Source organism: Oratosquilla oratoria, chromosome 20 (genome assembly GCF_046742065.1).
Source record: "Oratosquilla oratoria isolate Oo_2021 chromosome 20, ASM4674206v1, whole genome shotgun sequence".
NCBI lineage: Eukaryota > Metazoa > Arthropoda > Malacostraca > Stomatopoda > Squillidae > Oratosquilla > Oratosquilla oratoria.
Genome location: NC_134796.1, coordinates 25690945 through 25707645, shown reverse-complemented (window position 1 = coordinate 25707645; position 16701 = coordinate 25690945). Strand labels below are relative to the sequence as shown.

General features: G+C 38.9%; 1 protein-coding gene across 4 annotated transcripts in view; it reads left to right on the top strand.

Annotated features, from left to right (window-relative positions):
• LOC143036416 (putative ATP-dependent RNA helicase vasa-like) overlaps positions 1 to 16701 on the top strand; it is a 388960-nt gene that overhangs the window by 137022 nt on the left and 235237 nt on the right. For all 4 annotated transcript variants that reach the window (XM_076203755.1, XM_076203753.1, XM_076203752.1 and 1 more), the window contains exon 4: positions 13952 to 13998. In XM_076203755.1, coding sequence (XP_076059870.1) covers positions 13952 to 13998 — 47 coding nt within the window. The remainder of the gene's footprint in view (positions 1 to 13951; positions 13999 to 16701) is intronic.

The window sequence follows — 16701 nt, the reverse complement described above, 5'->3', positions numbered from 1 at the left end:
TTACCAGATGTTTCCAGATTGTGGTGGTGGAGTCAAGGAAAATTTTATAATTTAGTACTTTGGAGGTATATAAATACATATATATATATATATATATATATATATATATATATATACATACTATAATATATATACAATAATATATAATTCAGTATATGTAAAAAGTATAATTGTAGCAGAAATATATTCAAGTAGAAATAGACGGTATAATAGGGAAACAAAGTAATGAAACAGAAAGTTGATGGGAAAATTCAAAATCAGTACACGAGAGTAATCACCACGAAAAACACTTCTATAACAACGAACTACGTTTTCTGCAACAACACAACAATAATGCTCACTATCCAAAAACCAACTGCCCAGTCCTATTAATCGCTAGAATTATGTACATCGAACCAAACACGAAGCTATGACTAATATTCCGCGAAATTCACAGACAGCTCATATTGTTACACGACACACACAGGTGAACAATAAACTACAAGAATTGACACAAAAGATCGAAGAGAACCTAGGTGGGGATAGTATCTAGGAAATTAAGAAGTGGAAGGAAAACATTGAAAATAAGGAAATTGCTTTCAAAGAAAGTCAAGCAGCAAATGCAGGATAATGCAAAAGACACAATCATACAAATGATTAACGAAAAAGCAAATTGGGTCAGGGATACAGTAGATAGGAAAAAATGTATTGTGGTATATGGACTAAAGGAAAAACAAGGATTGGCGAGGTACATGAGGGAAAAAGAAGAAAAAGAGACAGCAGTAGAAATCCTAAATGAAATTCAGGGGGGAGACAGAGATTCAGGCATAGACCTGGAAGAGACTTAAAGAATCGGTCGCTATACTAAGGATAGGAATCGACCTCTAAAGATAAAACTAAGGTCACAAATGGTAGTAGAAGACATATTTGAAAAAGTAGGCAAGTTGGCAAAGAGTGAAAAGTACAATAAGATATGGATAAAAAGAGAAATGAGTACTGAGGAATTAGAAAAAGAAAGGGCACTAAGAGAAGAAGCAAAGGAAAAAAACTTGATGAGAACGGAGACAGAATGCAAAGAATTCCAGTGGAGAGTAATAGACTTGAGATTAAGACAATGGCGCATCAAAATGAAAAAACCAAGGACAGAAGAAACCAGGGAGAAGGAAGAAAATTAAAAGTGGCCTATACCAACATTGACGGACTAATTTCAGGACTGAATGAACTCAATGATTATCTGTTAGAAGCAAAACCAGACATAATGGGAATTGTAGAGACTAAACTAAGAGGTGAAATACCATCCATCGTTATTGGACAAGGTCTATACAATTACTGGATATAAAACAGGGACAAGAAACAGCGAGGGGGAATCATGTTCTTGGCCAAGAAAGACCTAAAGGTGACAAAAATTGCAGAGGGCAAAGGTAATGTTGAACTGATCATGATAAAAGTCGAAGGCAAGAATATGAAAAGCAGAAAGTTTGTGGTGACCTATCTGCCTCCAAAAACGAATGCTTGGAAAGAAAAATAACATACAAAAATGCTAGAAGATACAAGAAAATCACTAAATGAGATACTAATGGGTAAGGGTAATTTGGTAATTATGGGGGACTTCAATTGCAAAGAAATTTGTTGGGACAGCATGACAGTGCAAGGAGGAGATGACTCGTGGGGCAATGTACTGCTAGACATGACCATGGAGTACACAATGACCCAATGGGTCCGTGAAAACACAAGGTACAGAAACAATGAAGAGCCATCGAAACTAGATCTAATATTTACAACAGAACCTGAAATGGTGGATAAAGTCCAGTACGAGACACCAATTGGAAAGAGTGACCATGTACTCATCGAAACTGTACTAAAGGAAGAAATAGACATGGAGAGGAACGAAAAGCATAGGAAAGGAAGATTGATGTATAACAAAACAGACTTTGCAAAACTAAAGACATTCTTCCGGAATGCAAACTGGGAAAAAATTTATAGGGAAGAGACAACAGTGGAAGAGAAATGGAATATATTGATGGATAATTACAATGAAGGGGTAAACAGGCATGTACCAAGGGACAAAGCTTGGAAAAAGTGGAGAGAAGACAAAAAACAAAGCAAATGACAAATTTATATAAACTGTAGAAATGAGTATGTTAATGTGAGAAGAGAGGAAAAAAGGAACCATGAGAAGGACATTATAGACAAATGCAAAGATCAACCCAAGCTATTCTATCGGTATGTGAATGGTAAACTTAAAACCAAACAGGAAATGGTGAAACTATGCCAAGGAAATAGAGAATACACAGAAGATTTAGAGATAGCCGAAGTCATGAACAATCACCAGAGAGAAAATACAAAATTGGGACATAGATAATAACAAGCAATCTCCCCACATGAGTGAGTTTACAACATCACTAAAAGAAATATCAGAACATCTATCAAGACTGGACGTCAGAAAATCACATGGCCCGGATGGTATTGCAAATTGGATTCTAAAGGAGTGCAAAGAAGAACTAACAGACAAAATACACATCTTAATAAACAGCTCACTCAAAGAAGGAAAGATACCCAAGGACTGGAAAAATGCTAACATTGTACCAATATATAAAGGAGGAAACAAGGAAGAACCCACCAACTATAGGCCAGTATCACTAACAAGCACTATAGCCAAAATTTGTGAGAAAATAATCAAGAATAGATGGGTAAAACATCTGGAAGACAACAACATATTAAACCCAAGACAATTCGGGTTCAGATAAGGAAGATCATACACCACAAACTTAATATGCTTTTACTCAAGACTAATAGACATAGTGCAAGAAAGAAATGGATGGGTTGATTGTGCATTCCTAGACTTGCAAAAAGCCTTTGACAAAGTACCACACAGAAAATTACTAAAAAAAAAAACTGGAACACATAGGAGGAATACAAGGAAACCTACTAAAATGGATGGAGGACTTTCTGACTGGTAGAAAGATGAGAGTAGTGCTCAGAGAAAAATATTCAGATTGGAAAGAGGTGATCAGTGGAGTACCGCAAGGATCTGTACTGGCACCAATAATGTTTGCTATCTATATGAATGACATGGACGAGGACGTGAACTGCTACATGAGCTTCTTTGCTGTTGACGCCAAACTGTTAAGGAAAGTAGAAACTGATGAGGACTGTGAAGCACTGCAAGAAGACCTAAATAGGGTATGGAACTGGAGTCAGAAATGGGAAGTGGACTTTAATACTAAGAAGTGTAGCATAATGGAGTTTGGAAAAAGCGAAAACAGAATATCAGGAAAATATACAATTGGAACCAAGGAAGTAAAGAAAGTAGGATCCGAAAAAGATTTGGGTGTAATTATCATGAACGACTTGTCCTATGATATACAGATTAACAAAATTGTCGGGGAGACTTACAACTTGCTAAGATTAATAAAAGTGGCATTTACATACTTGGACGAAGACATGATAAAAAAAATATTGGTTACATTGATAAGGCCTAGATTAGAGTATGCGGCGACATTGTGGTCCCCCAGTACCAAAAAGAATATAAAGAAAATAGAAAGAATCCAAAGAGCAGCTACAAAAATGGCACCTGCACTTGCAAACCTATCATACGAGGAGAGATTGGCTAAACTGGAGTTACCGACACTGGAGCAAAGAAGAGAGAGAGGTGACCTATTGACCATCTACAGATTCATGAAAGGCACAGAGATACTTGATAGAGAGAACTTACTTAACTGGGACAAAAAAAACCACAAGAGGACATGGAAAGAAAAGAAAAAAACAGCTATAGAAGAGAACTGAAGAAAATCAGTTTTCCACAGAGTTTTGGACACTTGGAACAAACTGGATAATGAAATAGTATGCGCAAAAACCATTCATGAGTTTAAAAACAAACTAGACACTGCGAGATACAATGGCGGGACATCACAAGCATAGCTTCCCCTCCCGCAAAATACAACTAGGTAAATACACACACACACACGCACACATAGATATAATACAAGAAAGAGATGGCTGATTGTGCATTTCTAGACCTAAAAAAAGCCTTTGACAAAGTACCAGATAAGAAGTTGCTTAAGAAATTAGAAACTGAAGGAGGAATACAGGGCAAACTGCTTAAATGGATGGAAGACTTTTTGCAAGAAAGAAAAATGAGAGTAGTGATAAGAGACAAACACTCAAGATGGGATGACGTAATAAGCGGTGTTCCACAAGGAACAGTTCTGGCCCCAATAATGTTTGCTATATATATTAATGATATGGATGAAGAAATTGAAAGTTATATGAGCTTCTTTGCAGATGATGCAAAACTATTAAAAAAAGTGAACACGGAAGAAGATTGTGAGTCACTACAGAGTGATCTAAATAAAGTATGGGAATGGAGTAGGAAGTGGGAGATGGAGTTCAACACTAAAAAGTGTAGTATAATGGAATTTGGAAAAAGCAAAAACAGAATAACAGGATCATATAAATTGGGAGAAGAAGGATATAAAAAGTAGAAAATGAGAAGGACCTGGGAGTCTTTGTTATGAATAATATGTCACCTGAGAAACATAAATAAGATTTTTGGAGAAACTTGTAATTTAATAAGAACAATTAAAGTGGCATTTACATACCTTGATGAAGAAATGGTGAAGAAAATTCTAATCACTCTGATAAGACCAAGATTGGAATATGCTGCAATGATGTGGTCACCAAGTACAAAAAAATAAATAAAAAAAAACTTGAAAGAATACAAAGAGCAATTACAAAATTGGCACCAACACTCTCAAAACTATCATATGAAGAGAGACTAGCAAAACTTGAACTGCAGACACTAGAGCAAAGAAGAGAGAGAGGAGATTTGATAGCTATTTACAGAATCATGAAAGGCATAGAAGTTATTGATAGAATCTGATAAAATGGGATGATAGAAATACAAGAGGACACGGAAAGAAAATCAAGAAAGACAGCTATAGAAGAGATGTGAAAAAGAACAGCTTTCCTCACAGAGTAATAGACAGTTGGAACAAGTTAGATGAGAAAGTGGTGTGTGTAAAAACAATACATGAATTTAAAAATAGTTTAGATAAAATGAGATATGAAGACGGGACACCACGAGCATAGCTCCCCTTCCCGTAAAATACAACTAGGTAAATACACACACATGTTGCAACAAATTACTGCACATTGCTGTTTGTTTGCAATTCACGATTGTGCTGCCTATAATTCACTTACAATAATATATATACTGTATGTGTGTGTGTGTACACTAGGGAATTTTTAGGTATGTATCATTTTTATAATCCGCTCTGGCAACACTGTTACACCAACGCTCACTCGCTCAATTTAACGGAAAATTCAATTTAGCGGACTGGACCTTGGCTGAATTAGTTTGTTAAATCGGGCTTCTACTGTACAGCACTTTTTAACGGAGTGCATATGTTTTCAACGTGAACGATGAGCATGTTCAATCACAGGCAAGTCCATGACGGACTTGCTTGATGATAACTGTGAAGTAGCCCATGTGGTCAGATTTTTAAAGCTTATCAAGTTTTATCACCTATTAAAACGCACTGTAATTTTCAATTTTATTATCTTTTTAATGAAATCACTGAACTTTTAGCTCTCATCCGCCTTTTAGCTTTCATAGCGCTGAATAGCCTTTGATGCTCCAGTGCTTGGCTTTTGAGCCTATAACTCATAAACCAACTAACCAACCTAATGAAGGACAGCATTAAGATTCCACTAGTAAAGATAATGTGGTAAAACTTACTACTGGGTTGGGTTCTCCCTCCTCCAGAGCTTTGGAAATCAAGAATGTGAAAAACTTGTCTGTGGTCCATATCCTCCAGCTTCCTAAGTCCTGTAACTATGAGACTCTTACGAAGTGCTTTGGTCGCTATGGTAAAATTACAGAAATCCGTATGTGTTATGCTGAACCTGGAAATTCTTGGGAAGCCTGGCTGTCATATACTAGCCACAATGCTGCTCTGAGAGCACTCCCCCCCCCCGAGGCCCAGTACTTTGATGTAGTGGGGGGGGGGGCTTCCGTGTAGCAAGGATGGGGGGGGGCTTCCGTGTAGCAAGGATGGGGGGCTTCCGTGTAGCAAGGATGGGGGGCTTCCGTGGTGTAGCAAGGATGGGCTGAGCTGTGCCAGCCAGGTGCAACCATACTGGAGAGGTCAGCCCTAAGCTACCAGACGAAAACTGTGACCACTTTTTTCTGTGAATAGATAGGGGGTCCCTCACCCTTTTGCTTAGTGAACTCCCCTATCCCTATTCTTCATATTTGCTACCCAACTCTCCTTTTTCACCATCTTTCTCTAATACTTGTTAAGGAAGGTTCTGGTATCTTGGTGACTCCCAAGCTACATGTCTGAACCTAGTCAAGTGGGGATGTATACCATGAGGTCACTACTCCCTGCGAGGGCCGAAAGCTCACCGACTGGGGAATGCATGTTTGCAGGGCAGGTACTAGGCTAACGACTTCCTTTCTCCCTATCCAGTACACAGGCAGAGTGACTATGCCGGACCCATCCCAAATGGGACAAAACAAAAGAGGACAAACCCCGGGTTGACAAAGTCTCCAACTCACCTCCGAGGCCCTGCACATGTAAATAGTCGTTTCTGGAACCTCCCGACTCTGCAGAGACTTTTCTTTTATTGCTTGCAGCATCAGGCAAATGCAGTATCTCCTATGCATTTCCCATTCTTTCTTAATATATGGTGTGGCCTCATAAATATACACGATCATGGCATCTGTTCAAACTATTCTAAACCCCCACCACCTGATCCTCCTAAACCCCCTGATTCCTCTTCTAATATTGCCAATCCTTATGTTGATGCTATTGACTCAGCAAAAATAAAACCCCCAGTTGATGACTCCGGCTTGAAAAAGGACTTCGATAAAATCAATCAATCAAATACTGCCCCTAATAGTCATAGAATATTACATTTAAAATATGGACAAATTAAAGAGATCAGAGTTGAACTAACTGACAACTTTATAGCTTGGCTAGTCTGGATCTCATTTCTTTCTAATCAGGATGCAGCTGCTGCCTGCTTGGATTATAATAATTGCAATGAGAATTAATCTTCGGCCCAACTTGTTGCTAGAGCGCCACCTAACATGGATATCTTTTATCCAGAAATCCCAGTAGAGGAAAGGAAGGAAAGTGTGCAGAGGCCTCCCAATCTAAGTGACTTATTGTCACTCTTGCAAAAGAACATGCTAACTTGTTCGAGTTTAGAAGATTCTTGAAGAGTCACCTTGGCTGTGGTAATTTGAATAACTCCCAGGTATCACGATTTGGAAGAAATTCCTTCCTAATTCATGTAAAATCTTATGAACAAGCTGCCATGGTGCTTAACTTGAAACAGAAATCCGACATTAAGGAAGTCAAACCCCACTATACCTTTAGTTATGCCAAAGGGGTAATTTTTAATAGAGATCTGTATGACATTGATGAAGAAGAGATTTTAGAAATGTGCCCAACTAATGTTTGGAAGGTTGGTAAAATCCCTCGTTCTTCTATGATTATCCTAAGTTTTTGTGGTGAAGATCTACCTCATTATGTAGAGACAGAAAAAGAGATTGTTTATGTGAAGCAGTTTAAGCCCCGTCCCCTTCAGTGCTTTAACTGCTATAGTTTTGGCCATCCTTCCCACAGATGTGCAAGAGACAAAGTATGTTTGATATGTGCTCAGCCTGAGCATGGGGATTGTTCCCGCCCAGCAGTTTGTATAAATTGTAAAGAAGAGCATTATGCCAGAGATAAGAACTGTGTAATTTATAAGAAGGAACAGGAAATACTACTAAAAGCTCATGCAGAACATATAAGTGTAGGACATGCTAAAAGACTATTAAGTAATTCCAAAAGATACAGTGATGTTGTTAAAACAAATAGTAAAGTGGATCAGCCAACTGTAGAAGGCAATAGAAATAGAAATGCCAATATGAATTCTTCTGTTAACACTGAACCCAAGCCTCAGTGTAAAAGTGTTACTATGAAACCTAATGGTCTTTCTTCTCAACTAGGAATCTGTAATACTTCTAAATCTCCTGTGCGGAGGTTTCCCCACCCCTTGTTGAAGGGGTGTCCCCTGCCCCATCTGGAGGGGCACCTAAGGTTTCTATTGTAGAAACCTCACAGGCTTCTTGTAATGAAGCCTCCTCTCAGGCAATCTCTCTTCCAGACTTGGGGGACTCCCCAGTAGAGGGATTGCTGACTAGTGTGCCTCACTCAGTAGAGGTGCACAGAAGCAATGAGGATCAAGCAAATGCTGAACCCAAGCCTCAGCGTGAAAGAGTCACTACTAAACCAAATCCTTCTTCTCCACAAGTTGGAAATTGTAGTACTCCTCAACCCTCCTCTGCGGAGGTTCTCTCATCCCCAGTTAAGGGAATGTCTCCTGCCCCATCTAGAGGGGCACCTAAAGTTCTCATTGCTGAAACCCCACAGGGTTCCTCTAATAAAGCCTCCTCTCAATCAGTCAAACTTCCAAACTCGGGGGGGGGGGGGGGCAATAAAGGGATCACAGACTGTTGTGCCTCACTCAGTTGAGGCACACAGAATCAAAGCTATGGAGTCTGAAGCTGTGTGCAGTAAAAGACTCCACAGTCCACCCTCATCTCCATCTTTTTCCCCAAATCGTGATAAGCAATCTAAGAAAGAAACTAATAACCCGGACTCTACATCGTCTGTTGGACCATCGTCAGAGAGGAGGATGCCGCCCGCGAAAACAAAGAAATTAGAAAAGAACCCACCTTGTAAACCCTCTTTCTCCCAGACTTCTCTTACCAGACCAGTAGACCCCAAAAAGAAAAAGAAAACAGTATAATGTCCATAATTCAATGGAATATGCAAGATTTTAATTCTCATCGAGAGCAGGTTGGGATTCTCTTTAAAGAACATGATATGTCTGTTTTTTGTCTGCAAGAAACTATGCTTGGCAATATATCCCCTAATGTTGGACTTAATTATAAATTTTACAGATCTCCTATGATTGGGGGCCGTGCCCATGGAGGTACTGGTATCATTGTTAAGAAATGTGTAAACCACAGAAGTGTCCACCTACATTCGGTGTTGCAGGCTTGTGCAGTACAAATCTTTACCACTAAATGGATCACTTTATGTTCTTTATATTTGGAACCTGAACTGGAAGATCGACTCATAGACATATATAAGCACCCCCGTCAGTTTGAGTTAAATGACCTACAATCTTTGGTTGACCAGCTCCCTGAGCCTTTTATTCTAATGGGTGACTTTAACGCCAAGCATCCTCTATGGGGTGAATCAAGGTGTGACTCCTGGGGCAATATAATTGAAGAATTTATTGATAGTAACGATGTCATTTTGATGAATGAGTTCCAAAACTAGGTTTGATGTCTTTCACAACTCAAGTTCTGCTATAGACCTAACTATTTGTTCATCATCCTTAAGATTAGACTGCAGTTGGTCAATAGATGAAGAATTACATGGTAGCGACCACTGGCCTATCCATATGAAATATTTAAAGAACACTCCCTCCTGTTGCTTACCTAAATGGAAGACAGGAGAGGCTAATTGGGAATTATTTAGGAGATCCACAGAGATTAATTATAAGACTAGTGATTTTGGTAGTAACTGTGATGCATATGACTACCTGGTAGACATGATACTTTCTGGTGCTTTCTTTTCCATTCCTAGGACAGGTGGTAAACCTCTTTGCCCAGTAGTCCCCTGGTGGAGTGATGAATGTGCTATAAGCAGAAAGATGACAAGAACTTGCTATAAGAGATATCGGAGATACCCTTGTTTAGTCAATAAGATAACGTACAGAAGAGCTCGAGCAAAGCAGAAGAAAATCTTCAAGAAAGCAAGGAGGGAATCCTTCATTAAATATATTAGCGAATTGAAATGTGACTCTTCCCCTACCTTAGTATGGAATAGGATTCGAAAATTACAAGGAAAGTTTACTCCATCTCCCTTACCCATTCTGAAGATAAATGACTGTTTTATATCAGATACAAGAGAAGTAGCAGAGGCTTTTGGAAGACATTATGCTGATATTTGAAGCCCACTACATTATTCAGATGATTTCAGAAGAATTAGAGCCAAGACCACGATTATTCCTCCTACCAATACGAACTCGGAGGCATATAATCTTCTCTTCACCTTGGATGAAATGGATCATGCTTTATCTCTATCCTCTCCAACCTCTCCTGGAGAGGATGACATTCTTTATTCCATGGTTGGTCACTTATCCATATCGTCGAAGAAATTCCTTTTAAATGTGCTGAACAAATTTTGGTCTTGTGGATCTTCTCCTAAATCTTGGAAGACTTCAATCATCATAGGAATCTTAAAGGCAAGAAAAGACCCTCATGACCCACAAAGTTACAGACCTATTGCTCTCACAAGCTGCATTTGTAAGATCTATGAAAGAATGGTTAATACGCGTTTAGTTTGGTTTTTGGAATCTAAAAATCTGCTATCTAACAGACAGTTTGGATTTAGAAGAAATAAGTGAACTCTGGACCCCTTACTTTTTATCACTCGTGAGATTGAGAATGCCTTCGCAATTGAGAACTCTAGCATTGGTGTGTTTTTTTACTTGAAAAATGCCTACGATACTGCCTGGTGGGGAGGCATTCTGAAGCAAGTTGCAGAGTGGGGTATCGGAGGTAATATGTTAAATTGTTTAAAGGACTTCTTATCTGACCATTATCTAAAAGTCCGAGTGGGCTCTTCTTTCTCTTGTGCATATCTTCAAGAGGAAGGGATTCCCCAAGGAAGTGTTCTGAGTCCTACACTCTTCAGCATAGCCATTAATAGTTTATTAGAACAAGTTCCCACAGGAGTTCATGGATTGGCTTATGCTGATGACTTCGCTATTGTGTGCAGCAAATCGACAACATTAGAAACGGGCCAAAAGATTCAAGAGGTTATTAACTTGGCAACAACATGGGCTAACTGCAGGGGCTTCAGATTCTCTGCTGAAAAAACCAAAGCCATAAGGTTTTCCAGACTAAGACGCAAGGAAGAAATACCAACACTATTCTTAGAGGGTGTCATATTACCGTATGAAGATGAAGTAAAATACTTGGGTCTGGTATTGGATAAAAGGTTGACATTCACAAATCACATAAACGAGGTTGTATACACTGTCAAACAGCGACTTAATATACTAAAAGTAGTGTCTCGTTTCAACTGGGGAGCAGATCGTGTAACTTTAATAAGGCTTTACCAAACATTGTGCCTTAGCAAAATAGATTACGGATGTCAAATTTATGGATCGGCATGTAAAAGTTCACAAAAGAAGCTTGATATAGTCCACAATATGGCTTTACGGATCTGTTCTGGAGCCTATAGAACATCTCCAGTGGATAGCTTGTATGTGGACGCAGGAATTCCTCCCCTGTATATTCGCAGGGAGGAATTAAGCCTTAGATATATATCTTGTGTCTTGACATCCAAACAGAATCCAAACTTCAAATTTGTAAAGCAGCCGGTAGACAGAGCTCCAAGGAAAAGTACTCTGCCGAAACCTTTAGAAGTGAGATGTGAAGTTGGGACAGAGAAGGTAGGACTTGTTCCTAACACAATTGCTGAGATCACGCCTCCCAGATTCCCTCCTTGGAACCAATGCCCCACTGAAATATGTCCTCTAAAGAAGAAAAACAGAACTGCTGTAGTGCTAAAAAATGAATTTTTAGAACATTTATCAGTACATGCTGATGCAATTTTAATTTATACAGATGGATCAAAATCCCAAGACGGTGTTGGTTGTGCTGTTGTAACTGATAGCACAGTTTTAAAGAGAAAGTTGCCTGATTTTATCTCTGTTTTTACTGCTGAACTGCTGGCAGTCAGCAATGCCCTGAAGTTTATTTTTAATTCTGTTCCGTGTGGTAGGAACGTTGTTATTTTTACGGATTCCATGAGCGTTCTATCCTCTGTAAATAATTTGTTGCCTCATCATTTTTAAGTGCAAGAAATACAGGAATGGCTGATTCTCATAAACAACAGAAAGAAGATAAAAGTAAACTCTTGCTGGGTGCCGTCCCATGTGGGTGTCACTGGAAATGAACAGGCCAATGCTGCAGCCAAAGCCGCCACTAGGCTCACCCATATAGCAGGCCGAAAAGTCCCACATACGGACTTGAAACAAGTGATCCATTGTTATACAATAAAGAAGTGGCAAGAGCAATGGACAAGGCTGGACGGCAGTTCTAAATTAAAAGAAATTCATCCCTTAGTGAACCCTTGAATGTGTCCTCCTTTGGACAGAAGGTCAAGTATTGTCTTGACAAGACTGAGAATTGGCCATTCCTACATTACACATAAATTTTTAATGGCAAGTGGGGCAGAAAGGCTGGCCCCCCAATGTCCCACTTGCCAAGTAGTTTTGACAATAAGACACATTTTAGTTCAGTGCCCTGCATTCTCTAATAAGCGCAGGGCAAATTTCTTAACAGATTTACCTTTTAAAGAAATTTTAGAGGAGGAAGCTTGTGTGAAGAACGTTTTAAAGTTTTTAAAAGACAAATTTATTTTATGAAATTTAAAATTGTGTGTGTTGTTGAAGTGTGTTCGTGAATGTCTATTGTTTTAATTGTTTTACTTGAATTTTATTTTTATTTTATCTTTTAAACTAAAAGATAAATATGCGCTGAATGGCCTACCGGCTCCGGCGCTTGGCCTTCGAGCCAAAACTCCATAAATCAATCAATCACTTTTGCGGGGTGCCATCCCATGTGGGTGTCACTGGAAATGAAAAGGCCAATGCTGCAGCCAAAGCCGCCACTAGGCTCACCCATATAGCAGACCGAAAAGTCCCACATACGGACTTGAAACAAGTGATCTATTGTTATATAATGAAGAAGTGGCAAGAGCAATGGACAAGGCTGGACGGCAGTTATAAATTAAAAGAAATTCATCCCTTAGTGAACCCTTGGAAGTGTCCTCCTTTGGACAGAAGGTCAAGCATTGTCTTGACAAGACTGAGAATTGGCCATTCCTACATTACACATAAATTTTTAATGGCAAGTGGGGCAGAAAGGCTGGCCCCCCCAATGTCCCACTTGCCAAGTAGTTTTGACAATAAGACACATTTTAGTTCAGTGCCCTGCATTCTCTAATAAGCGCAGGGCAAATTTTTTAACAGATTTATCTTTTAAAGAAATTTTAGGGGAGGAAGGTTGTGTGAAGAACGTTTTAAAGTTTTTAAAAGACAAATTTATTTTATGAAATTTAAAATTGTGTGTGTGAATGCTTGTGAGTGTGTGTTGTTGAAGTGTGTTCGTGAATGTCTATTGTTTTAATTGTTTTACTTGAATTTTATTTATTTTATTTTTTAAACTAAAAGATAAATATGCGCTGAATGGCCTACCGGCTCCGGCGCTTGGCCTTCGAGCCAAAAACTCCATAAATCAATCAATAAATCAATCATAAATCAATCAGTCAAGTGAAGAATGTTTTTGAAAGACATCGGTTTATTTTATGAAATTTAAGATTGTGTATGTGAATGCTTATGAGTGTGTGTTATTGTGATGTGTTTTTGTGAATGTTTACTGTTTTTACTGTTTTACTTTAATTTTTATCTATAAGATAAATATGCGCTGAATGGCCTACCGGTTCCGGCGCTTGGCCTTCGAGCCAAAAATTTCATAAATCAATCAATCAATCTAATAAGTGCAAGGGAAACTTTTTAACAAATTTATCTTTTAAAGAAATTTTAGGGGAGGAAGCTCATGTGAAGAATGTTATAAAGTTTATAAGACATCAATTTATTTTATGAAATTTACAATTTATTTTATGAAATTCAAAATTGTGTATATGAATGCTTGTGAGTGTACCTTGTTCTGATGTGTTTTTGTGAGTGCTTATTGTTTTTACTGTTTTAATCAAATTTTTATCTATTTAAATAAGATGAATATGCGCTGAATGGCCTACCGGCTCCGGCACTTGGCCTTCAAGCCAAAAATTTCATAAATCAATCAATCATATTGTTTTCTTTTCAGGAAACAGATCTGGTGGATTTAAAAGTTTCCAGAGAGGTGGTAGTTTGGTAAGGATATTGGTTGGCTTTTTATTTACATAGTTGTATTATATGGCAAGAGAGCTATGCTCTTAGTGACCTGTCTTTGTATTTTTCAGCATCTGTTTTGTTCTTAAATTCTTGTATATTTTTTGCACACAGTTGCAGCATACAGTTTGTTCCAGGTATCTACCACTTTGTGTGGGAAACTCTTCTTTTTCAGATCTCTTCTATAACTATCCATTTTGAGTTTCTATTCATGTCTTGTTTTTCTCTTATCCCACTTCAATAAATCTTCCCTGTCAAGGACTTCCATCCCTTTCATAATCATGTGAATGGCCAGTAGATCTCTTTCTCTTCTTTGTTACAGGGTTGGTTGTTCCTGTTTGGACTATCTTTGTTTATATGTCAATTTAGAGAGTGTTGGTGCCATCTTTGTCATTGCTCTTTGGATTCTTTCTAGTTTCTTTTTATTTATTTTATATATATATATATATATATATATATATATATAATTTTTTTCTATTTATTTATTATTTATTTATTATTTATTTATTTTATTTATTTATTTATTTATTTTTTTTTTTTCTGGGTGTCCATAGTGTTGCAGCATACATCAGTCTTGGTCACATCAGTGTAACTAATATTTTCTTTACCATTTCCTCATCCAAGTAGTCAAAGGCCATTTTCATTGATCTTAGTAAATTGAAGGTTTCTCCAACTATTTTGTTGATATGCTTGACTGGTGATGTGTCTTTGATGATAATTACTCCTAGGTCCCTTTCCGAGCTAACTTTTGTTTACATCCTTTGTACCAGTTTTATATTGCCCTGATATTCAGTTATACTTTTTCCAAACTCCAGTATACTACATTTCTTGACGTTGAAGTTCACTTCCCACTTTTGACTCCATTCCCAGGCTGATATCAAGGTCTTACTGTAGTGATTCACAGTCTCCCTTTGTACTTTAGTAGTTTTGCATCATCTGCAAAGAAGTTCATATAACATTCCACACCTTCATCCATGTTTTTTATTACATGTTATCTTTTAAAAATTGAGTGAGTGATTGGTGAGGAACAGTGTGGATTAAGGATGGGTAGAGGTTGTGTAGATCAGATTTTTGTGGTGAAACAGATATGTGAGAGGGTTGTTGGAAAGGGGAAGGATGTTTTTTGGGCTTTTATGGATCTGGAAAAGGCCTGCGACGGGGTGGACGGGAGGGCACTATGGGAGGTTTTGCGGATATACGGAATAGGAAGGTTGCTTCTAGGAACTGTAAAGAGTTTTTATGAGAGTAGTAGAGCATGTGTAGGGATTAGAAATGGAGAGAGTGAGTGGTTCGAAGTAGGGGTGGGACTTCGTTAAGGATGTGTTATGTCACCCTGGCTGTTCAACTTGTACATGGATGGGGTAGTGCGAGAGGTAAATGCAAGGGTGGTGGGTTAGGGATTGGAGATGGTTAAAGAAAATGGAGAAAAGTGGGAGGTGAGCCAGCTGTTGTTTGCAGATAACACTGCGCTTGTAGCAGGATCGGAGGAGGGATTGAGGAAGTTGGTGACAGAGTTTGGGAGAGTGTGTGAAAGAAGAAAGGTGAAGATAAATGTGGGTAAAAGTAAGTTGATGAGATGTACAAGGGGTGGAAGTGGCAGCAGACTGGAAGTGAGCATTAAGGGAGAGCGACTGGAGGAAGTGGATAGTTTTAGATACTTGGATGCAAATGTGGCAGGAAAAGGTGGAGTGAAGGTGGAGGTAGAATGTAGATTGAGAGAAGTGAGTAAATGCCTTGGTGGATTAAAAAGTGTAATGAGGAATAGACATTTGGGAATGGATGCGAAGAGGAGACTGTATGAAGGAGTGATTGTGCCAACAGCACTGTATGGGGCAGAAACATGGAACGTAAGAGAGGAAGAGAGAAGGAGTTTGAATGTGTTTGAGATGAAGTGCCTGAGAAGTATGATGGGGGTTACTAGGCTAGATAGAGTGCGAAATGAGGAGGTGAGGAGGAGAACAGGGGTGGAAAGGGGGTTGGGAGATAGGGTTGATGAAAGAGTATTAGGATGGTTTGGACACATGGAAAGAATGAGTGAAGAAAGACTAGTAAAAGAGGTATGGAAGGCAGATGTGGGGGGAGTGAACATGAGGGGATGTCCTAGGATGAGGTGGATGGATGGGGTGAAGGAGGCTTTGGGGAAGAGGGGAATGTCTGTTGAGGAAGGACGGGAGAGGACAGAAGACAGTGGTGAATGGAGAATGGTTGTATATGGATGATGTTGTGATGCATGAGTAGTGAGGTTGTATGTGTGAGCAAATTTTGACGCAGCCCGAAGTTATTTCTCCCCGTCTTCTTCTTTTATGCATGGGGGGATGGAGAGGGGGCGTCGCCGATTTAATGAAGTGATCTTGCTGTGGATGTGCTGTGTCTTGCGACACTGCTTCTGACCCTGGGCAGTGGACAAGGTGCAGGGATGACCCGTCATCCAGGAGGTACTAAGATGAGAGGGAGGGTGGAGGGGTGTGGAGTGTATTCAGGGATGGAATGGGTGGGAATGAATTTATGCCTTTTCCTTTTTGGCTACCCCCCTTGTAAGGGGAAAAAAGCTTTTGTATATGTATGTATGTATGATATCTTTTATTTTTACAAATTCCAGTATAGTACATTTGTTAATGTATACATTTGGACAAAGCCTTAGATATTTTTCAAGCACAAAGTCTTCATTTTGAATGAAGTGGAAAA